At 46.2% G+C, this 22,327-nt stretch overlaps 6 protein-coding genes and 2 non-coding genes across 8 annotated transcripts; 6 read left to right on the plus strand and 2 right to left on the minus strand.

The window, feature by feature from the left end:
- Nucleotides 1-39: 39 nt before the first annotated feature.
- On the plus strand, nucleotides 40-888 carry C8R40DRAFT_1040680 (uncharacterized protein; the record flags this gene model as incomplete). Its single annotated transcript, XM_046223931.1, has 3 exons — nucleotides 40-162; nucleotides 226-413; nucleotides 471-888. The coding sequence occupies 3 exons, from the start codon at nucleotides 40-42 to the stop codon at nucleotides 886-888; spliced, it is 729 nt and encodes a 242-aa protein (XP_046088350.1).
- Nucleotides 889-1,964: 1,076 nt separating this feature from the next.
- On the plus strand, nucleotides 1,965-3,548 carry C8R40DRAFT_1040756 (P-loop containing nucleoside triphosphate hydrolase protein; the record flags this gene model as incomplete). Its single annotated transcript, XM_046223939.1, has 6 exons — nucleotides 1,965-2,123; nucleotides 2,185-2,618; nucleotides 2,671-2,835; nucleotides 2,885-3,162; nucleotides 3,225-3,317; nucleotides 3,367-3,548. Coding segments are annotated over 6 exons (1,311 nt in total), but the record flags the coding sequence as incomplete, so codon positions are not given.
- A 763-nt stretch (nucleotides 3,549-4,311) lies between these two features.
- C8R40DRAFT_1040894 (carnitine acetyltransferase) lies at nucleotides 4,312-6,739 on the minus strand (the record flags this gene model as incomplete). The annotated part of the gene is made up of 9 exons (XM_046223955.1): nucleotides 4,312-4,496; nucleotides 4,553-4,590; nucleotides 4,641-4,867; nucleotides 4,929-5,122; nucleotides 5,189-5,726; nucleotides 5,779-6,086; nucleotides 6,145-6,176; nucleotides 6,237-6,465; nucleotides 6,529-6,739. The coding sequence occupies 9 exons, from the start codon at nucleotides 6,737-6,739 to the stop codon at nucleotides 4,312-4,314; spliced, it is 1,962 nt and encodes a 653-aa protein (XP_046088352.1).
- Nucleotides 6,740-6,907: 168 nt separating this feature from the next.
- C8R40DRAFT_1095505 (uncharacterized protein) lies at nucleotides 6,908-10,754 on the plus strand (the record flags this gene model as incomplete). The annotated part of the gene is made up of 16 exons (XM_046227705.1): nucleotides 6,908-7,223; nucleotides 7,296-7,565; nucleotides 7,640-7,757; nucleotides 7,823-7,832; nucleotides 7,888-8,012; nucleotides 8,086-8,095; nucleotides 8,164-8,237; nucleotides 8,313-8,495; nucleotides 8,594-8,824; nucleotides 8,906-9,058; nucleotides 9,130-9,199; nucleotides 9,281-10,173; nucleotides 10,238-10,330; nucleotides 10,445-10,543; nucleotides 10,623-10,674; nucleotides 10,735-10,754. The coding sequence occupies exons 1-16, from the start codon at nucleotides 7,207-7,209 to the stop codon at nucleotides 10,749-10,751; spliced, it is 2,415 nt and encodes an 804-aa protein (XP_046088353.1). The 5' UTR covers nucleotides 6,908-7,206.
- Nucleotides 10,755-11,188: 434 nt separating this feature from the next.
- C8R40DRAFT_t93 lies at nucleotides 11,189-11,287 on the minus strand. The gene has a single exon. It is a non-coding gene; the product is annotated as a tRNA-Asp (tRNA).
- Nucleotides 11,288-11,631: 344 nt separating this feature from the next.
- On the plus strand, nucleotides 11,632-13,170 carry C8R40DRAFT_67736 (uncharacterized protein). Its single transcript, XM_046235849.1, has one exon. It carries the CDS (start codon nucleotides 11,900-11,902, stop codon nucleotides 13,064-13,066), a length of 1,167 nt encoding a protein of 388 aa, XP_046088354.1. The 5' UTR covers nucleotides 11,632-11,899; the 3' UTR covers nucleotides 13,067-13,170.
- Nucleotides 13,171-14,068: 898 nt separating this feature from the next.
- On the plus strand, nucleotides 14,069-19,713 carry C8R40DRAFT_67612 (uncharacterized protein). Its single transcript, XM_046235846.1, has 3 exons — nucleotides 14,069-17,822; nucleotides 17,892-18,803; nucleotides 18,896-19,713. Exons 1-3 carry the CDS (start codon nucleotides 14,486-14,488, stop codon nucleotides 19,405-19,407), a joined length of 4,761 nt encoding a protein of 1,586 aa, XP_046088355.1. The 5' UTR covers nucleotides 14,069-14,485; the 3' UTR covers nucleotides 19,408-19,713.
- A 709-nt stretch (nucleotides 19,714-20,422) lies between these two features.
- C8R40DRAFT_t88 lies at nucleotides 20,423-20,506 on the plus strand. Its single transcript has one exon. It is a non-coding gene; the product is annotated as a tRNA-Asp (tRNA).
- Nucleotides 20,507-22,327: the final 1,821 nt, after the last annotated feature.

Consider the following 22,327-nt stretch of genomic DNA (forward strand, 5'->3'; position numbering starts at 1 on the left):
TCGTATTTCGTAGCATCACCGAGAACCCGAATCCCCCACATGTACTCAGTGAAATATTCTGAAGTCGTGTCGGTCGTGTCGGCCGTGAGGAGGCCTGGGACTCCCGACCCTGACCGCCTTCAAAGAGACGGCACTTATTATCTGCCATGCAAGATCTTTCTGGTAGGGAATGTTAATATGTATCTGTTTTCATCGCTCAACTCGTGCCAATACCTACTTGTTCAGGTTGACAACCGGCTCTTTCAGATACCATTTGCCTACCTTTCCAACGAATCTGAAATATTTCGAGGGATGGCGGACGTTCCGCTTCCATCCGATGGTACGGCTGAAGGGATGTCTGATGATCATCCTATTCGTTTGGAGGGAGTCTCGAAGGAAGATTTTCGTCAGCTCCTCAGAGTCTTATGCCCTCCGTGAGCCAATTCATAGTTCTTCCCTTACACCCGTTTATCTTCGATCGGTCGATGTAGAAAGGCATCTGGCCGTGAAGAAGTGCTATCGTTCAAACAGTGGATCTCGGTCCTGAAACTTGCCGACCTTTGGTGCATGGATGCAGTTCGAGCTCACGCAATTGAGAAAATGTCAGACATGGACGCCGACCCAGTAGAGAAGGTGGTGGTAGCAAGGCAATACAAAGTTCACGACTGGCTCGTTCCTGCCTTCAATGCTATCATATCGCGCTCCCAAACGCTGAGCGAGGTCGACGTCGAACGATTAGGAGTATCGACAATCTTGCGTTTGGTCGCTATACGTGATCGTTTGCAACGGGATTATCGGAATTATGTGACCTTATCGGCTACAAGGCAACCTGTTGCATTTGATTTCACGAACGCCATTCTCGCTGAAATACCAGAATGTCGTCGAGGAGTCGACGTCCTATCTATATAGGCGCAATGTATGTAGCAAGGGCCCCGATTGTTTGGATTGCGTCGGTTTTCTCCTCCTTCCGACTTCCCTGGCATGGGTCACACTCTTAAATATGTCTAAGTTGTATGTGTAGATGATCATGAGATACATAAGGGCATGTAATTGTGGGATGTATGTGGTGTTGTAGTGGCTAATGGAAATTCGGTGTGAAAGGGCCGGTTCCGTTATCTTGAGACGCGCGTATTACACTCTCGCTTGATTTTCGATCCAGCTCACTCACCTCGTCTTACTACCCATATCGGTCTTCATGAAGTCATCTCGAACGTCTCGAGACCCCACTAAAATGGAGGTGTACCTGAATACACTGATTTCAGACACTGCTCAATACCGTAGCCAGCTCAATGCTACGTCTCGAGTTATCATTGTGGACGAAAGTCGGATGACTATGGGTATTGCTAACGCATTCAAGAGTACGAATGAGCCTCTCGGAGTCTCCGTAGGCCTTCATCCCAAAGATCAGTCCATCATCGCCCTCTCGGTCTTCGATGCGCAAAACAAATGTTTGGTTGTCGAATTTTCCACTCAATTAGGTCTCCGTAGCAACACGACTGGCCAGCTGGGAGGACGTCCCTCATCGCCCAATTTCGATGCGAGCAAAGTCCGAGCTATGATTCAAGAGATTCTCTGTCAACCTCCGGGTTTCTACGCTTTCGATCTCGGCCCACTCGCTCTGGCGCTCTATCGTGAATTGGGTATCCGTGTCGCCGATGGTATCGACATTCAGTCAGTTTTTCCGGAATCGCGCAAGACGCCGGCGGATGCTATTTCTGCAATCATCGGTAGTGATGCAGGCATCCGTGTGGACGTAGATCGCGTCGTATCAGTATTCGAAGACTTGACGTATTATCAAGTTGATCCTAAATTCACCAGCCGCACCGCTCTTGTACAGAGAGCCTGGATATCTCAATTCTTAGCTGGATTTGAGAGTGCACCAGAGGAATTTCAAGCTATTCGACGTATTGATACAACTACCCAGAGCGATAATGTATGTTCTTGCTTGACTGTCTGGGACTACAAGTTGAATATACTTTCAGAAACTTCTCATACTCTCGAAGTGGGCTGCGGACTCAGTTCGACTTCAGTACATGAAGCCTCTTGAGACTGAGCACTCTGTGACTGTGACTGTGGGGTCTGATGGAGCTGGTAGCTTGGATGCTAGATCTTCCATATACAAAAACAAGCTACGTCGCAATCAGGTATCTATATCAGCTTCAATTAAATCTTCGAAAGTCATCAACTTTTTTTCGGATTTTTTAGAATCTCGACCTTACTGTACAGAATGAGCATGGTACCTTCATTATTCCAGGTAATACAGGAGGCGTTGTAGGCCGCCGTGCTCCCCTGAATATCTCTCGTGAGCTTGGGAGCTCGAACCAGGTTGTAGGAAAGATTCTATCCAAAGGGAGAGATATCTTGACCAATGCTGATGAAAAGAAGGCCGCAGCAGTATTGAGAATGTTACAAGGGGAGGGAGACTTTGGTAATATCTGGGTTACAAACATTTGGGATCCACCTAATGGGACCATGAGTTGGCCCAAATCATTTACTCATTCACCTCCCATTACTGTGCCCGAGGTGCCGAATCGCCCACTTAACTCATCACAAATTTTTGCCATTGCGAAAATGTTATCTCTGGAAAGTGATAATCATATTATCCTTATACGAGGTCCACCTGGGAGTGGAAAAACTTCGTGAGTGTATTTATTTTAATTTGAAAAGTATCCTGCCTATAACCCCTTTCAGTGTCATTTCAAGATTTGTGGAGATTGCTACAGCTAGCCCACAGTATCCTGGGCTATGGCTAATTGCTCAATCAAATGTTGCAGTAAAAAATATAGCAGAAAAATTAGCCTCGATAGGCTACATGAATTGGAAACTTCTTGTATCGAGAGATTTTATTTTTGATTGGTATATACTTTCTTTTTATTTCAAACTAGGTTAACACAACTTTATATAGGCATGAACATTTATATGGAGCTAGACTCCAGAACAACTTGATCAGTTCTGACCAGTTTTTCACATATTCAACATCCAAATTGGCAGGATGTAAAGTCATACTATGCACACTTAGTATGCTTTCAAATTCCCAGATTTCTAAATTTTCCAGATATATCCCTATCCACACCCTGATAGTGGATGAAGCTAGTCAAATTGAAGTTGGAAATTTCTTACCAGTTTTATTCACTGCTGTGAAAACTCTGCAAAAACTCTGTTTTATTGGGGATGATAAACAGTGTCAGTGTTTCAAACTTTTGGTTTATATGTTGTTCAAATTATTTTATTGCTTCATGCTTCAGTGCCACCTCATGGTCAAGAAGAAATTCAGGACCTCAAGAGTGTATTTGAAATTGATCATCTCCATAATCACATTTATTTACTGGATACCCAATGTAAGTTTATTTTTTCACTTGTGCAGGATCTTATTTCAACATTCTGTAGACCGTATGCCACCCCAGATGGGGGATTTTATCTCTAGTGCAGTATATGATGGAGATTTGAAATCAAACCCCAACCATGTTATCACTGATAGAACTCTTGCTTGCCAGTTTATTCATGTACCTGGAGTTGAAATATTCAAGGGAAACTCATTTATTGTGGGTAGTTTCTTTTATCTATTCTGATTTATTCAGTGAGCTTTTTGCGCATGAAGAACACCACAGAAGCTTTGGCTGTTATGAAGCTGGCAGCTTTTCTTGAAGGTTCCCAGAAAAGCTATAGGATTATTACACCTTATGACTCTCAGAGGAATTATATTGAGGAGTTGATGAAGGAGAAGGAGCTGGACTGGCATGATAAGTGTTTTAATGTTGATTCATTTCAAGGTATTTCTAATTCCATAGTTTCTTCTTCTTTTTCTGTTCTTATTGACTATTAATGGCAGGGAATGAAGACAACTTCATCATTATTTCTATAGTCAGATCAGACAAACCTGGATTTCTCACCAACCTCCGCAGGACCAATGTTATGCTTACTCGCTTCAAGAGAGGCATGTTCATTGTGACTAGCAAGAAGTTCATCACTGGACCTGGAGCGGGAACTCTTGTGGCTCAATTAGCAGATTATTATGAAAAAAGGGTAGGAGATGCAGCATGGTTGGGCACAGAGGAGATTGGGGGTGAGAAGATGGTTTTGCAATAAATTACTGTTTGGATTTGAAAAATGGAAAACCCTTCTTCTATACTTGGAAAGTAGATTTTTTAAACTCTTCTGTATGGGATATACGGCACCAGCCACAAATGATGCCCATCTTTTAACTTCCTCACAGTTCAAGGAGGTGTGCATCATTTGTGGCTGTTGCAGTATCTTTCATTGGGATTTGTTCTTCAAATTCTACAGATACCAAAGCAAACCATTCAACACTCCAAAACAGTCTCTAATTAAGTTTCAAAGTCTACTAATTATTAGCTGCTCATGGGTGATAGTACTTTTGTTATGTGGGACTTGTAAAATAACTTCCCTCATCTGTCTCAAAGCACAATAAACAGCATCCTTGAATACTTCTGTAGAAGTATTCCCCCCAGAAAATTTTGTCTCAATACCAAACTTCACCATGGAAGGTGCAGCAAGATCTGTAAGGGATGAAGTTCACGGCAAGTGCCAAATTTAGAAACCAGACTCCACATACAGTTGATACCATAACCATTCTCATATACTGTCCCAAATCTGGTTATGCATCGTTAGCAGCTGGATAGGATAGAGAGGATCAAACAAACCCTGTCCCGCGGAAATGATGACCAGCGCTCAGACCACTCGTACTCAGACGCCATTCCTGACTTCTCGCAAAAAGCAAATCATCGAAGAGTTCGCTTCGCTCTCCTTGTCGAAGCATATTCCGTAGACCCAGAAGATGTCGGTCGATTCCCCGCCCAGTAGCGGCATCGCGTGTAAGAGAAGTGTGCTTCTGAACGGCGCGTCGGAGTAGATCCCATTTTGTTTCGCTCTGGATGAAAAGGAAGAACAATATTCAGAAAGTATCGGGTGAAGGCAGAGAATCGACTCACCGAAATGGAATGATCGTTATCGGTCATAGCGAGGACAAAAGCTCGGCTTTCCACGGATAGTGTTCTAATCGTCTCGGTACGACCTTTGTTGAACATTCTCGTTAGAGCAGTTTCGTAGGTCGCAGTGAACTCTCCTGTCGTGCGGTACCAGGCGATTTGTATAGCCATCTGAATGTACGCGTCAGCGCTGAATCCTATCAGGAGAGGAGTATTGATCATCGAGAAGAAACGTCATGCAATGTAGATGAAATCAAACAAACCAACACTCTTGATCCAGTCAGAACCATATTCTTCAAACCATAACAAACTATCATCTGAGTTCTTGATATTAGCTTCTGCCCGTGCGCGCGCCGCGCGTATGGCTTCCAGTGATTCGTCATCTACCACCCATTCCAGTCGACTCCAGCTCCCATTAGTTGCAGAATGCTCTGCAGATGCGAACGACTGGGTCATCTCTACATGCTGAACCACGGCGTACTCGCCCACAATGCTTGGGACTAAGGCATCAGCAGGTGAGTGTTCCCCCATTGCACCAGCTCGACCCGAAGGGTCAACGATGATGGAGTAAGGTTTGTCAAAGAAACGATTGGAGACGTTTGAAGGGACGGAACGGATGGCATGCAGGTGGGAGTCGAGACTGGCTTGAGAGATGCTTGAAGGTTGGGGAAGCGAAGAGGAAGAAGACGGCAAAACAATTGAATGATTCTCTCTATCGAGGCAGAGACACATGAGGGAATTTACAACCGCTTCGTGTGTTTCGACATTTTGTGGAGAAATGGATAGAAGATGTTGGAGGATCTGCAGTAGGTGTCAATGACACGATGGTGACAAGATGATTCATGTTACTCACTGAAGCCCACGAATCCCTGTCATCAGCAGAAAGTACTCCGATCTCGGGCGCGCACTCTGCGCGAGTGGCCGCATCATGGACGACGACATTTAAGCGTGCAAGCAATGTTTCAGCGGGGATGAGTATCCTCGAATTATCGGGTCCCGGGTCATAAACCCGTACTGCATAGAACCAGTTGTTCACCATCACAACAATGTTACATGACAAGGGATCGGAGGGGGAGGATATTTGAGATAAGATGTCGCAGTAGCGTTGAGGAATTCGGGCAAGGTTGAACATTTTAGATACGCTTTCTTGAATCCAAACGCCTATGAAAACGCGCTGTAATTAATAAATAGGACGTTGAATAGGCATTCGGCACCCTACCTGTTCTTGTAGTCACAGGATGCAATTCTTGCCTTGAGTATCAGTGAAATAATGTTAGACACCAACACGCAGATCAATCGTTGCGTACACACAATTCAACTTTATCTTTGAACTCCAACGTCCGATGGACAAGCCAAGCGGCTCTTTGAAGCTGCCATTCGGTAAAACCTGAGACTAAATGTTCCTCCGAGGGATGTAACGGGTCGTCGTTGAATACAAGCCACCAATTGGAATTTATGAGAAGAGGCGCTCTCCATTGTAAGTAGCTCTTTAACCAAAAATTGTCGTCCAGCCAATTGTCTGGGGAGGCTCTATCGAGCTCTTTGAAAGTAAATGCTATAATCAGCATGTTATACCATGGATTCAGGAAATTATTGTACCGACCATGTAAACGTTCCTGACATACTCTTCCAATTCCATAGACAAAATCGTCTGCCCATTTTGTCCGCAGCGCAAACGCGTCCTCATATGAAGGTCCTCCATGAGCAGCGTCCTCAAGAAGAAAGGGACGTAGAGAATCAAGATATTTCGTGACAGTCTTCTGTAGATCCGGGACTGGCAAACGGGGAAGAACAGCAGCAGTATTGTGATTCATACGAATGTTGTAGATTCGATGCAATCTCTGAGCAAAGAACGCGCGATTGAACAGGGTTTTAAACATTCCCTGAGCCCATTATCGAACCCAAGCAAATGGATTTTATGCGTGGTCGCAATCCGTTTTGTTACGAGTTAAGCGCCGAATTAGCAAAATCAGCAATGATGCATTCCGTGCTCCGTGTCGCGCAATTTTACATATGACCCCCAACAATCGCGCAGATATTTAGGGTCGTTCAAAGTTGAAAGCGCCGGCATTGACATTTAGCGTTGCAAGGTTGAACGCTGATCACTTGTATGCTGCCCAACGAAGGCTCTGGGGTAAAGACAAGAATAGACAAGAATTCTACGGCGTAGCCAAGTGTCGCGCCGACTCACGGCAGCTCTCGGCTGAGGAAAACGGCATTCAATAAAAGAATAGCTTCCACTTGCGCTCTGCAATCAATCCTTCTTGATTCTCAAACGAAAATGCCACCTCGAGTAAAGTATGTCAAACTTCAGACTATCAGCCCTAGTTCACGAACGTTCTTCGGTGACCTAATACCTATACTGGACAGTTCCAGAATGGTTCACGCGAAACCCAAGCCAACGCCTAATCCTTCAACGCAAAAAATATCCAACAAATCCAGCAAGAGCAAACCCCCCAAAATACAATCCGATACAAGCTCAAATGTTAAAACCTCCTCATATTCTCAGGCCACTGCTAACCCGAACATACACCGAGAACGCGCTAAACGGTGGGGTACTAATCCGTTTATGGCTGAGTGGTTTGCCAATGCTGTCGAATACATGAAAGCACCCAAGGCTCAGTTCGACTTCGAGGACTGGTGAGAACATTCCCCTTCAAATTTTGTGACTCGAGTTGATGAAAGTCTTTTCAATCTTACTTTGTTTTCATCAGGGTTTTCAAAAGCTATCCAGAAGAAGAAGCACACAGAATTCTTAGGCAATGTAAACTTCCTCCAGTTCAACGTGTTGGTACCTCCACTGGGAACAGGAAGATGTATAACAATGCAGCTGTAAATTCATTCATTCTTCTGGAACCAACCCTGATTCAGCTCATTCATCCGGTGCTGACATTCAGGTTGAGTCAGGTATGTTTTCAATAATCAACTTTCTCAAAGTAAGAATTCAATGTCAGATTTGAAGGCGTCAGTGACGAAGCAATGATACAATACCATAATTTCACTGCAGAAAATCTATTGGTCGAACCAGCACGCGTCAAGCCCGCTGCAATCAGAAGACGGGGGGAACCTTCGTCGAAATGGCTTGTGGTCAGAAATCCTTTCTTCAGACACAGTGCCCTCTTATTGATATTGACATTCTCTTTTGCTGGTCTTAATACAGAGACGAATGGGTTCGTTGAAATGATGATATGCCTCGGACAATACTTATACATCTTTCCGGCTCTATTTGACTTCGTAGAAAGTCTATTGAATGGATGTCAGATCGCAGATGTCGACTGGGAAGAAATTCAACGGATTGCCATCTCGCAAATTGTGAGTACAGATAAACAGAAAATCCTACTGCGAACCCAGACGGCTGATTTATGGCTGCATTTCCTCTAACCTCAGGATGAGACTGCTTACACCTACGAGATCTGGCACATTGACTCGGAGTATCTCATAGAAGGCTTGAAAGAACGCGCTCGAAGCACTGTACCCGCACCGGGAGAGATAGGAAACATGCATGAACCGTATATGCGCGATCTGCAACTGCGGTCAGATGCATATCGTTCAAGGTTACATCTTATACATGTATGGAAAAATCTCTCTCCTCTTCTTTCAATGCACTTCGTGCTGACAATCGGTGCTCCTCTCACTTCCCTTCACTTTTCGTCTTTTGATCTCTGAAGATTGCTCATGCCCACTGGACCCTCGCAGTCTCCTTGTTTGAAGAGCTTGAACTCCGCGGTCTACGAAAAACTTCCGCGATCGAAGCAGCATACAAGGCTGATCCTCGACTCAAATGGCGATTAGCTGGCTTGGCTGCAATGACTGCGACTTACGCCTCAAAAATATCTTCACGCACGAATCAAGTCCTAGCTGCATTGCCGGCATTCTCGAAGTATTTCAAAAGACACAGGGTGCGTATGTTCTTTTGGTATGAAAATTACAATGCAAGGGAGAATTAACCTGCTTGGCTGTACTTGTCTGTACGACATCAGGACAACCAAGGTGTTCTGAAAATCGAAGTAGATTATACTTATATTCGGGCTCATCCGTATCCGAGAAACTCCATTGACGAGATCATCGTCAAAGTATGTGGCGCCCATGGGTCTGCACTTAATTTCGTCCTCACGCAAATCAAGGACCATTTGGTGAGTTTGTTATTGTCCTCTCAGGTTCCGCATATCATTGATCATTGAAAACCTCTTCCCGATGGTATTAGCGCAAATTCCCCAAAGAAGCTTTGAAATTTGATGATGTTGCCTGGCGCGAAATTGGTGAATATCTCGTTGGTACGTCTTCGCTCTCAGCACGTAAATGAAGTACGAGAGTACTCAAAAAACACTCTTCTTTTCCCTCCTTGACCTTCACAGTCACCCATTTCTTCCAAGAATTCTGTGCCTCTCACTTTGGTCGATGTCTCCAAGAAGCCGCTTCCGAAAGCAAGCAATTATCCCCATCCTCCTCCCAACTCGACATTGTCTTTGAAGAAGTCTCTTTCATGTCCCGCTCCTCTCTCTCCAAATACATCTCCCCTCACCATGACCATGCGTTTTGGCATTTCGGTCGCTGCCGCAGCATCGTCGAGGCCATGGTCGACGTGTGGACCCATGCGATATTTAATCCCGGGTTGACTGGTCCGGATATCGTGAGGTGTTACATGTGGATGCATCATTCACCGGAGTATGCGAGCTTCAGGGCGCAGCAGCGGCCGGGGTTTGATGAGGGGGAAGAGTTCAATGCATTTTTTGACAAGACGTGGTATGACGCGGATAAGTGGTGTTGGGAGAGGGCCGGGGAGTTGGATCCCCTTGATGGAAGGAAAGAGAAGGGAAAGGGCGCGGTGGCGAGGATGTTTGGGTTGTATGATGTTCAGGACAACACGCGACCAAGTTGGTGGAATTTCAAGACATTGATGAAGATTGCGCGTGAACTTGAGGATAGTTCCCTTGTGGAAAAAGAAAAAGCTGAATCTGCTGCAAAATCTAGGTCTGCAGTTTCAATGATACCTGTGGCCACTGGTCCTCGGGATACTGCTGTCTATTCCGGACATGCGTATGCAGCAGGAAATGTGGGTACAGATGCGACAAAGGACAAAGTTAAAACTCGGCCTTCTGTAATGGTTGTTGACGAGCCTGAGGGGCCTGAAGGAGGAAAAGGAAGCAAAGATCCAATAAGTGGGGATGAGGAAGGAGAAGAGGTGGAAGAGTACTCAGTACCAGAGTTCTTACCAAAACAGTTCAAGCTTCCAAAAAAAGTACACAAGGTACATTGGATCCCATCGAGGATGGAGCTGTGTGTCTCTAACAGACCTTTTTTTGTTCTTCTAGACATTTCAACGCATCCTTGAAAAGGATGACAATCCCAACCTGGCGCCAGATGCACCTAAGAAAGGTCAAGTGCGATGGGATGATTTTGAAAAAGTACGCATCTATTTTCAAATTCTTACTAGTGTTGATACTAGATGGAATTCAATTGACTGCTTATTGTTGACTCTTTTTCTTTCCCTTCCTCCCTCTCTCTAATATGCGTCTCAGGCAATGAAACGAGTTGGGTTTGATATCGTTCAGACCGCAGGGTCTTCTGTGCGGTTTGACCCCCCTGCAAAGACAGCTAGGCCTATAACTTTTCATCGGGTAATTGTTATCCAAGTCTACATGAATTCCAGTTTTGACTTACTATTCCGATTTTGATCCATATCGCTAACTCGGACAGCCACATCCCGACTCGCTGCTTACTCCGTTCATGATCAAATGGTACGTATATGGTGCGCCAGTCCTGGGGAGGTTGAGATATCAAAGTACTAATTTGGTTGGACACATTATAGGATCGGTGGTCGTTTGAATCGCTGTTATGGATGGACGACTGCGACATTTTTTGCTGCTCCGTCTCTTGACGGCGATGTGGAATGAAGTTTGCAGGTTTCTTTGGTGAAGAGTTTTTTGCATAGTACATCATCTTGGTTGAATATGATCTTCAAAGCTCAAGCAGAATTTATTCTCAATGTACATAGCTCATATTTTGCTCACACTCGGCAGCCTACTATAGCATACAGTTTGCGGGTTATGAGAGATTCCTACTGAAAACTATGTTCCTACCTGGGAAGAACCCACTGCCAATTTTTTTGTATCTTTCAACAATACCTGACTGAGCTCTATTACAAGTCGTGACTAATGTATAAGCTAGTTATTCAAGAACTGGTACTGTGTTGTTCCCTTTCTCAGTTCTATGTTTGCTTCCAATACGTTCCTCAAAAACAAAAAAATGACAAAAAAGGGAGCCTCCCTGGCTGGGAGTCGAACCCAGCTTTCGCGCGAATACATCGTCATGCATTCAATTCTATGACAGGCGCGTGTACTAAACCGATATACTACCAGGGATATACTCATGCCCGATATTCAATACCTTCGCTAGACTTGTACGTACCAAAGAACAAACTCTGAACCCTGCGATGTGAGGCCTCAAACTCCGATGCATAATAGTTGACAATGAGCGCTGCTTGGATAAAGACCACCCTTATGTAGTCAGTTAGCCGCTCTTTCAATCGGTGTTGTTCTGTCCTTAATTGTCCGGTGTACTGATACAACGGGCGTCGATGTTGCAGTTGAGTGCAAGGAAGGAGAGAATTCAGGAATTTCAATTATTACCAACGGTTTATGTAGTCGGAAGATCGGCCAAAACGCTTTTTCTTCCGTTATTCTCGGCACTGTCAATCAGATTGAGATTGCCGGTGGAATAAAAACCAAAAAAAGGCTTCAACTCTGGTACGAATTATTGAACGTGCGCTTCTCACTTCTCATTGGATACCCACCAACTATCTCATTGGATACTCAACTAGTTATCCAAATTGTCTGTTATCCACCTATATTCCCGTGTTAGTTGTTCTGTTGTTTACCCTGATTTGATGTGTTGATCGTGATCTTTATTAGCTACAGCTATTTCTCGACATCCAATTTCTCTGCATTTCCTTTCACTGTGATTGATATTTGTTCATGAACAACGCTGGTGGAGTGGGAGTACAAAGCAGCAGCAAGTGGGATTCGCGGCGACAAAGTTTCATCTCACCAACCAAACTTCAAGAAATCAGGGCTACGACGCCTACCCATCATTTTACTTCTAAACCGTCATCACCACAGGAGGAGTCTGGCAGTGGTGGGAGTAGCAGTGCAGCTTCTTTCGACAATATTAACAATACCAATACCGGCGTAAACAGGAACGCTCAACAAACAATGTTCGCTCCTTCATCTGACCAGGCACATCCTCGGCCTGTGAATAATGCTTCGAATTCAAATTCGTCCCAGAATCATTCCAGAACTTCCTCGTTCTTTTCCTTCAGGCATAAACAACAGCCGTCGTCGACGAGCAGCGGTGTAGGCGATGCAGGACAGAGGGTTGGACCAGTTGATGATGGAAAGGTGATGGCGGCGTCTAGACCATCGACATCGTCTGGTCCACAACAACAACAGCCACCCGACGTCGATGCACCATTGCATCCACCACCACAACCTTCAGGCGTTCCTTTACCTCCCAACACCGGCGCTTTAGCTTCTCCCGCGTTACCTAACTCTCCCTCTCAACCTCCTCCACCTCCGCCTCTCCACCCAGAAATCCGCTCCGTCGTCGGACTCACAGTAGCCCACGCCCACAAAATCTACTTCTCCGGCCCGCTCATTCGTCGCGTCGAGCGCGAGCCCAATGGTTCGAAACCGCACGGACCACCTATCTGGGAAGAAGTATGGGCTCAGCTCGGTGGAACCACTTTGAGCGTATGGAATATGAAAGAGATTCAGGAAGCATCCAAGCTAGGAAAGGAGGTGCCTCCGAGTTACATCAATATGACTGATGCGTTTGTGCAAGTCCTTGGGTCTGTTACTATTCCTGCTACAACAGCACAGCCTGCCCAACCAGCGAAACCTGCGAGCGGGTCGAATCCTGCAGTACCAGCTAGACCAGCTGTACCGGCGCAAGCGGCACAGAGGTATACGAATGTGTTGACATTGAACACAGCTGGATCGAATTTAATCTTATTCGCGTGTCCGCATACGCAGAGTTTGATTAGTTGGGCGGCGGCGTTGAGGTTGAGTGCGTGGGAGAAGAGTAGGCTGGAGGAGATTTATACAGCGCATTTGTGTAGGATTACCCTTAGTGGTGAGTACTAAAATCTTGCCCTTCAGGTTTGGTTGATTGATCATATTTCTCCCTTGTTTTGTAGCTAGGGATATACCAACTACGCTCGTACGAGGTCGTCTCGAAGGATGGGTGAGGATACGTATCGCTGGTCAGACGGACTGGAAACTCGTCTGGATGACGGTTAGTGCTGGCTCAGAAGGTGTTGCCGGTATGAATGGTACGTCCTATAGCGTTTCTCTTAAACCCATGCCAATATCTGTACTATAGGTCCAGACGAACTCGGCCGTATTTCTTCCAACAATCCAAACAACCTTAATAATCCGAATAACCCAAACAGTCCCAATTCTAATTCCAACGGTAACAACACTAACGCCAACGCCAGTATAACCTCCCCACCCTCCTCCGCAGGCTCAACCATAACAGGCTTCACCAAGAAACGGATGTCCGCCTTGTTTTCAAGGGATTCGTCCTCCCAGGGAGGTGAACAGCATCATCATGGTCGCCCGAGTAATCATCGTAAGTCTGCTTTTCTTGAGATCTTTTGAATTGTTGATTTTTCCATTCTCTTTTCTCTTCTGACTTGCTAATCTTATCAATCTCAATTCAGGCAACAACTCGAACGCAAACGAACCCCCAATGGTATCGATGTATACTTCGCCTAAACCGAAGGATAGGAAAAAACCGATTTTGACGTTGCCGATTGTTTCTCAGGTAGGTGATACCCATTTCCTTTTTTTCTTTACGTCCTTTCTGTGTTCTTATTCCACGTTTTACATTCAAAAATCACATCAATTGAACAATTATAGGCATTCGCTGTCTATCCCGAACGTCCTGAACTCATTTCCCGTTCCACCTTGTTCAAAGTCGAAGCGACGTTTGGCACAGAAGACGGTGCCGGTTCGATGCGTGGCCGGGAGGGGTGGGTTTTGATTATGCCGCAGTTGGAGGGAGGGTTGAGTCAGGCGGCGGAGATGTTGAAGTGGGTTATAGGTGAGTTGGTTTTCGTTCTGAGAGTTCAAAGTGTTTGGTTGTTTTTGAATTGAGGGAGTTTAATGAGGATGGAACTATAGCACTAGTTTTAGGAGCCTTGAGCTTTGAGTTTTATTTTGCGTTTCTTTCTTGAGGTTACCTTGAAATGGTTGGCTGATTTCATTTTTATCTCTATAGCATTCCACGATACGTTCAAACTCTACGGCCGACCTCAGGCATGGTCATGGGATCCCAGAGACCCAGCGAGCTTGATGTTTGCGTATCCTGTTGGGCCAGGTAAAGATGTGAGTTACGGGTCGTCATTTTTTGAGTTTTTACTCAGGTCATTTCTTTGCATTTCTTTACAACAATATTTTTAGCTACTTTTCCTCGACCGCGAACACGCTGAATCTCTCGACCCTCGGGACGATCGAACGTCTTCTATCCGGTCGAGGTTGATAGGTATTTTGAAGGAGCGTATGGAGCTGGGCGGGCCTCCTGGATCTGCAGGTAGTGCTGGGTCGGGCGCACCGATCACACCACCTGGTGCATCGACTCTGGGTGCAGGGCCTTCTGGCGCTGGTGACCGGACTGCTCAACAAAGCAGTAGCAACAACAGTCAAGCTCGTCCAGGAAGCTCCGGAAATTCAGGACCCTTATCTCTCCCACAACTCCCTCCTCTCTCGTTTGATTCGACCTCTGCCGCAGATGATGTAAGGGAAGAGAGAGCGTTGTTGACGCCGATAACCGAGCGGAGTTCTGTTTACACAGCGAGTGTTATGCGGTCTGGGACGATAGGTACTATAGGGAGTGGGTTCGGACCCAGTGGGAGCACAGGGGGGAGGAACTCGGGGTATGGGTTCCAGGGTCCATCGCCTGTTCTTGAGGAGAGCGATCGGGAGGGGACAGGGTCAGTGTCGCCGAAGGTTCCGGAGAAAAATTTTGTGGGTATGAGGGGGATGAGTTTCAGCTCGGTTGGTTCGGGTGGTGGCGGAAGGAAGAGTGTGGACGTTCCTTCGAATGTCAACACAGCATCCAGTACAACTCCTGCTTCACCTCCGCCGCCAACTCGAAGCATCTCGCCTACGCAGGGGAATGCGAGTGGTGGTGGTACTGGTAGTCCCGCTTTAGGAATGCTCCCGCATTCGTCGTTTGAGAGTTTCTCAAATGCGGTGAATACTGCGTTGCCGAAGTCAAAACCTATGTCTCCTAGTTTATCTCCTAGTCTGTCTCCATCGTCTTCTACCATGTCCCCTCCTACCAATTTCCCTAATCCTCAGAATCCTGCCACTGCCACTGCCACTGCTAATCCTTCCAATTCCTCATCTTCCTCGTCCTCTGACAGACCAATGACTCCACCTCCACCCATCGGAGGAGGTGGAGCGAGTTTCGGGCTTGGATTTAGGTCACATTCGCCTGCTCTTTCACACAAGTCACATAAATCCCATTTGTCACAGTCAGGTGTGTCAATTCTGACGTCCCCATTTTCTGTGGCGGATCATGCGCCTGGGACGCCTGGTACTCCGGTGACTCCGGGTTCTTTGAGTACACCTGCGACTCCGAGTGCGTCGAGTGGACCTGCTCTCAGTAACTCCAATCCTCCAGGTGGACCTAGCCCAACGAGAAATGCAGGCTTTGGTGACAGAGCATCAATATTGACGAGTCCGTATTCACCGATGAATTCGCCCACGACTTCTGTTGCTCCTCTCGGTAATCCTTCTTCTCATCCTCCTTCTTATACTCCCTCGCATAGTGATTCGGATGTAGGACCGTATCATATGGATAACAAGGATAACAACAACAGCACAGACGTGGCGGATTATCATCGTCATCATCATCGTTCTACGTTGCAGCAGCAGCAGCAGTATTCACAACAACAGCATGCTGGTGACAACACAGCCAACAGCGCAGGAATCAGACGCATACCTACTACCATTCAAGAGACTGAATCTGCAGATACCAGTGATGGTGATATTCGGGATGTTCGTGAGCTCCGTGATTTCCATGATGACAATCTTCAGCGTCATGGTGGATCTAACAGCCGTGATGAACAAGGGAATGGAACAGTCAATGCAAAATCCATGCTTGGCTCCAGAACTGCCGGTGATAATCGTGGTGATTACAACGGTGATACCACGTCCCAACCGGGATCCAAGAGTAGTTCAGAGGATTTAAGGAGGAGGTATGAGGCTGCGAATAGCCATCAGAGTCAGAGTCAGAGTCAGACTGTAATTCCTGGAATGCAAGCGTCGCCTGTAGCGAGGAAAGGGACGCCAATGGCTTTCATGGGGTCTTCTCCCATAGCTCCTTCTATCGGTTCTCCTGGTCCAGAGAATCAAATGAATGCGAACTTGGCAACCCCCAGATCAATTATCGGTTCTCCTACCTTCGGTTCTCGACCACTTTCTTATTCACCGGCACCACTCGGTTCCCCGTCCCTCAATTCCCCATCTCACGGTTCTCCACTTGCCTCTCCACCGAATTCATCCTCCTCTGCTGGCTCGACAGCGGCGAACCGAGTTGTTCTCGGTGCAGAACGAGGTCTCGGACGTAAGCCGTCCGGCGCACGTGCGCCTCAACGGCAACAGCATGGGTTTTCGATGTCGGCAGGACACGTGGCTTTACCTCCGGTTGGTGTGCCTGAAGGCTACGACCCTGCCGCGGCGAATAGCAATACGGCATCTTCGCAGCCTCGTCAGGCTCAATTTTCTTCATCTTCTTCGCTTCCTCCTTCTCACCACGTCTCAGGTGTATCAGAGGTCTCAGAAGAACAAGACGAACTACAAGAGCAAGACGACCAGGAACGATTAGAAACACCAGAAGAAGGCTCGAGTCTAGAGGATAATTCAGTCGATTACCAGCAGTATCAGCAGCAACGGGAGGAACGACGACAACAGCAACTACAGCAAACACAAATTCCGCCACGACACCAAGCATATCGACAACAATCCTCGACGGCAACGGCGACAACGGCGAGCTCGTATAGTGCGTACAGTACGGATAATAATACGTATAACACGTACAGTAACGCAGGGTTTACCGCCGGGAACACCAGCGAAAACAACACCAACGATAACAACGTTATAAACATAAATAACGCGAAACACGCTATGGCTTCCCAATCGTCCTCGCAGTTACACGCAGAAGATGATGACGTGTTTGCGGTTTTGTCGTATTTGGATGTGAATGATCCTGGAGAGGAGGAGGCTTCCGGGATAACGAATGCGGCGAAAAAGGTGGAACCGCTCTCTGTGCACCGCTCCAATGCGAATAAGGCGAATAACGGAGAAGAAGGATTACCCACATCCAACTCAAACTTATCCTCTTCCACTTCTTCCTCTTTCCAAAACACCCCCAACCTGTCCAATTCACAGACAACCAACATCCCAGGTGTTCCCAGTCAAGGATCTGGCCCCCAATACAAATCCTCATTTGCACCGTCGAAATCCGCAGCGGAACGTAAAGCCAAAGCTCAAGCGGCGCAGGCTGCACAGGCTGCGGCTATTCATCGTCCTGGTGGGCGTGCCGCGACTGCCCCTGGAGGCTTTGGTGGCGGTAAAGGTGGCGGAACTCGGAAGATGAGAGCGGTGCCGAATACGAATAAGCCTGGAAGTTGGAGCAGTGAAGAAGAGGAGGAAGAGGAGGAGGAAGAGGAAGAGGACGATGATGATGAGGGAGATGTGGATTCGGATGAAGCGCCGAAAGTTAGAGGTAAAGCTGGTTCGAAAGCTGGGAGTAGAGAAAATGAGGATGGACAAGGTCAATTTTCTCAATTGCGACCACCGAGAACGTTGCCGCAGATTCCAGGTCGAATGGGTCAGTTGATGTGTTTTGCGTTGATTCTTTTCTTTTCTTTGTTTGGCTGAGGCGATATTTTTTCTACAGGTGAAGGTGACCAATACCCTGCACAATCAGGTCCACCACGAAGTAACTACTTTGATGACCAACAACTCCAACCACCACCTCAGCTTACCCAGCAAATGCGTTCCCAGTCCCAATACGGGCTCTCGCCTCCCATTTCTACACCAGGAATGGGAGCACCCCGACAAAGCATGTGGTCTCAAGTCCTCGACCCAAACCATAACCAAGGTTCTGTCCCAGAAAACCCCCATTCTGCGCCTCACTCTTTTGCCAACCCCATCGCTCCAACCCCCTTGCCTTCCAATACCAACAACCCCGCGACCGGCCGAGGCGGTAACGACCTCTTCGTCCAACTCGAACCTGCATCGACTCATCTTACTAAAGCCTTCACTCCACAAGGTCTTCTTTCTGCCGGTCTTTCAGACCGTCAAGATCGATCTGCTAAACGTCAAGAAGAGATGGCCAGGGAAAGCGGCGCGTCATTGATAAATGTACCAAATAAACCACCACCGCCACAGACGGGCTTGCTTGGTGCGATCACGGGATATGAGCGGGAGAGGAAGAGAGACGGCGGTGTTGGGGCAGCGTTGACAGAAAGGGAGAGGGAGAGGAGGATGGTAGAGGAGAGACAGAGACGGTGGGATGAACAGCAGAGGATGCAGATGGAAGGAGGCATGCCTGGGATGGGGCAGATGCCGATGGGTCAGATGGGTATGGGTGGACCGATGTCGATGTATGGGGGTTTCCCCGGGATGAATCCAATGATGTCGATGTATGGGATGAACCCTATGATGATGGGAGGTATGAATCCCATGATGACTGGTGGGATGCCTGGCGGGGGGATGATGCCTATGAATCCTATGATGACTGGTGGGCAAATGGGAGGAGGGTTGTCACCCATGATGACCGGAGGGATGAACCCTATGATGATGGGAGGTGAACAATTCACTGATTTTCTACGCCTCTCTCCCCAATTCGGATTTTTGTTTACTGGTTACTGATTGCTCTTTGCGACCGCATCATTCTAGGTATGAACCCACAACACATGTTCGCTGCTCAACAAGCCGCGCAGGCATATCAACAAGCAATGATGGCATTCTCCGTTGCTGGGTCTCAAGCAGGAGATGACAATAATCCCAGTAAAAACCCTGCTGCGACTCCTGCTGCCGGAAGTTCGCCCAATTTGAACCCCATGATGTCTGGGAACTTTGATCCTAGGATGTCCATGATGAGCATGGGTGGGGGTATGGGTCAAGGAATGGGCATGATGGGTCAACCAACGCCTACGTCTCAATTCGATCCCCGGTTTTCACCTAGTAACACCCCACCTACGAACTCGCCAACGAATCCTGAGTCCACTGGACCGTTCCCACCTGGAGGTTTCGGTGCAGGATTAGGTCAAGGACTAGGTGCAGGGTTAGGTCAAAGGATTGGTGGGAGAGCGAGTAACAGTAGTTCGCCTGTGAGGAAGAGCTCGCCGCTTGCGAGACCGGATAATTCGAATAACGGGGACGGAGCCGCATCCAAGGGCACATCATAGCGGGGAGAAGATGTTGGTGGAGGTAGATGACTGCTGTCAGACTTCTGGACTTTGTTTGTTTGTTCCTTCGTTCGTTCACTTATTCTCTCTCGTCGCGATTCGCGATATACACTCAACGAACTTGTTGAATAACAACAGACATCAATCGGACAATAACATACTTATAACTCATAACATTCATATTTTTCCAACTCGTTTCGCTCATATCACGCCCATCGTTTATCCTCACTCTCTCATTCTTACCCATCTTTTTTCTTGAGTTTTCTTCCAACTCAACATACCTTCATGATTGATATTCCCTGATATCCTGATATCCCATACACTCGGATCGTTCGGATTGTTCGTATTTCGCTGTCGTCGCACTCTTTTCGATAGGCTTCATTTCTTCTTGTTCTGTTGTCCCCGTTGTCCCTGCTCTTCCATAACACCGTCTTTCCGTCCCGCTCTCGTATTTCCTCTTCGATGATCATGCGGCGCTATATTTCCTCCTTCCTTATAACAGTCCCCACTTCTCTCTCCCTCCAGCGCTCTCTATGCTAGCCTTTTTTCATCATCACCATAACACAAAAGTATTTAATTAGCTACATACATCTCATTTTTTCTGCAATCTGGATGCAACTATTTGTCTTTCCTTTCAGGAATCATGCATGCATGCGGCGGGCTTCGCCTAATATCCAGAGTCATTTCTTCAGTTACCTCTCGTTTCAAGTCGCTCTGATTATATGTGCACCGCTCAGCCCACTGGGTATGTTGCGCTGTTACTCCTGTAAACGCAGTCTCGACATCTCTCTTTTCTGCTGCTCAGTTTCCTTTCGCTGCTTGGTTACGAGACCACAAAATTTGGTGTGACTGTCGTAACGTTGATTCTTGACATGTAGATTCGAAATTTGGCGACCGCAAATTAAATGAGCCCAAAGGAAAGGTTGGAGGATGCTTGAGGAAATGGACGCTTTAGATATTGATTGTCCCACTGACAGCAGCGAAGATAGATTAGACCACGAACAGGCTTTATATGTCCCTGGTAGTATATCGGTTTAGTACACGCGCCTGTCAGAACATAAATCCGCGCGAAAGCTGGGTTCGACTCCCAGCCAGGGAGTATTAATTTTTGGTGTATTTTTGTAATTATTTCTCGAGGCGTGGCACAGGGTGCAAATTATCATAAGTTTTTATGGCTTATAAGAAACTTACGGTGAATTAACATGAAATGGCTAAAGCATAAGATTGTCTACTTATCTTGTTGTTTATGATGAACTTATGCAAATAAATTTCCTTTTATGGAAATTTTATTCCATAAGTTCTATGTAATACTTTCCATAAGTCACAAATCTTATCTTATCGGAAATTTACATCAATTCACAGGGTGCAAATCTCCATAAGTTGCTGCCACTTACTGAAGACTTTTGGAAAATTGATGCAAATTTCCGATAAGATAAGATTTGTGACTTATGGAAAGTATTACGTAGAACTTATGGAATAAAATTTCCATAAAAGGAAATTTATTTGCATAAGTTCATCATAAACAACAAAATAAGTAGACAATCTTATGCTTTAGCCATTTCATGTTAATTCACCGTAAGTTTCTCATAAGCCACAAAAACTTATGATAATTTGCACCCTGTGATTTTCCAAAAGTCTTCAGTAAGTGGCAGCAACTTATGGAGATTTGCACCCTGTGTGGGATCCGTTGATATTCAAAATGAGGCCCACGTACTATCGTGCCTGCCGGCTTTGAAAAGCCAGGGGAGTTTGAAAACATATCCTGTAGGTGTTTCTCCTTTCTTATTACTGTATGTATGCTTCGGGATTGCATTATGAATACCTGAAATACCTAGTTTGTGCTTTTTCTGTGAGAAAAACAGTTGAGATCTCCTTGCATAAGCCCTTTTGACTGTCAGGTTTGCAAAATTGTTGAGAATCACTTTATTTTATAAGCAAAATAGCTTAAACTACTTAGGAATGTGTATACATGTGTGAATATGCCTTCTATAGTTCAGTAGAACACATTTCCGAAGTTATCCGGAGCAGTATTCAAGGTTAAAGAGGTTGAAGATGGAGATGTGTGACTTTTTGTGACATTCTCCTGCAACTCCTGCATCAATTTTAGCGGCAAATTTGGTGACATTTGATGTGACTGATTTTTTCAAACACCCCAGGCGCGAGACGGGATCTCTATTACTCTCAATAAAGACAAGTCTTAGTAGTAAAAAGTAGATGGAAGGCATCCTAATATGTCATGCTATAAGTGTACCAAAGCCGAGAACGATACGACTATTATAAAGGCATTTCCGAAGTGATTTTTTGAAGAATTTTCAAACTCTACTGGCATGATAGTATAATCAGTTCACGTGTAATCGACTTTTGTTTAAGTCTTATCTCTAATTTTGACTTCTTTTTTTCCACTACGATCTATGAATTTACAACCGGGACTGGACACCCTTGGAAACCAACGACGACCAACTTACATTTGAAGTGAATCATCACAATGACGAAACAGCTTTCCACCTAGCAAGGAGCTTACCAAAATTCTGCCGATCTTGTGTATCACTCAAAGCAGACAACGTTGTTGCTTCCTCAGATTGTCACTAGACCTTTGACCTCGAATTGGACATGTAAACTGGATGATGTTGACGAAGGAGCCCTTTTCACTTTTGCAGACAAAGAAGGCACAACACACATGGTTCGACTCAAATACATGTTATTCCCTTCCGAAGGCTTCTTCAGCCGATTTCGAGGTACAATTCGAGTAGAGTGTGCTTGCGAAGTCCATTGTGCGTACGATGATCACTGTGAATGGAGCGGGAAGAAGCCCGTCTTGAAGCTCAGCTTTCTTATAGAAACTCGATCCTCCGGGCAAACGTGTATGGACTGTTGTGAGGAAAAAGCACAGCTTGCTGAACACGCTTGGGTCCTCAATCAC

Source organism: Lentinula edodes (genome assembly GCF_021015755.1).
Source record: "Lentinula edodes strain Le(Bin) 0899 ss11 chromosome Unknown C8R40scaffold_10, whole genome shotgun sequence".
Lineage (NCBI taxonomy): Eukaryota > Fungi > Basidiomycota > Agaricomycetes > Agaricales > Omphalotaceae > Lentinula > Lentinula edodes.

Excerpts from the sequence above, each read along its gene's own strand:
- C8R40DRAFT_67736 (XM_046235849.1), top strand. The coding sequence starts at position 11,900 with ATGAACAACGCTGGTGGAGTGGGAGTACAAAGCAGCAGCAAGTGGGAT.
- C8R40DRAFT_67612 (XM_046235846.1), top strand. The coding sequence starts at position 14,486 with ATGGAGCTGGGCGGGCCTCCTGGATCTGCAGGTAGTGCTGGGTCGGGC. Across the intron at positions 17,823-17,891 it reads GCAGATTCCAGGTCGAATGG|GTGAAGGTGACCAATACCCT; the intron begins GTCAGTTGATGT and ends TTTTTTCTACAG. Across the intron at positions 18,804-18,895 it reads GAACCCTATGATGATGGGAG|GTATGAACCCACAACACATG; the intron begins GTGAACAATTCA and ends GCATCATTCTAG.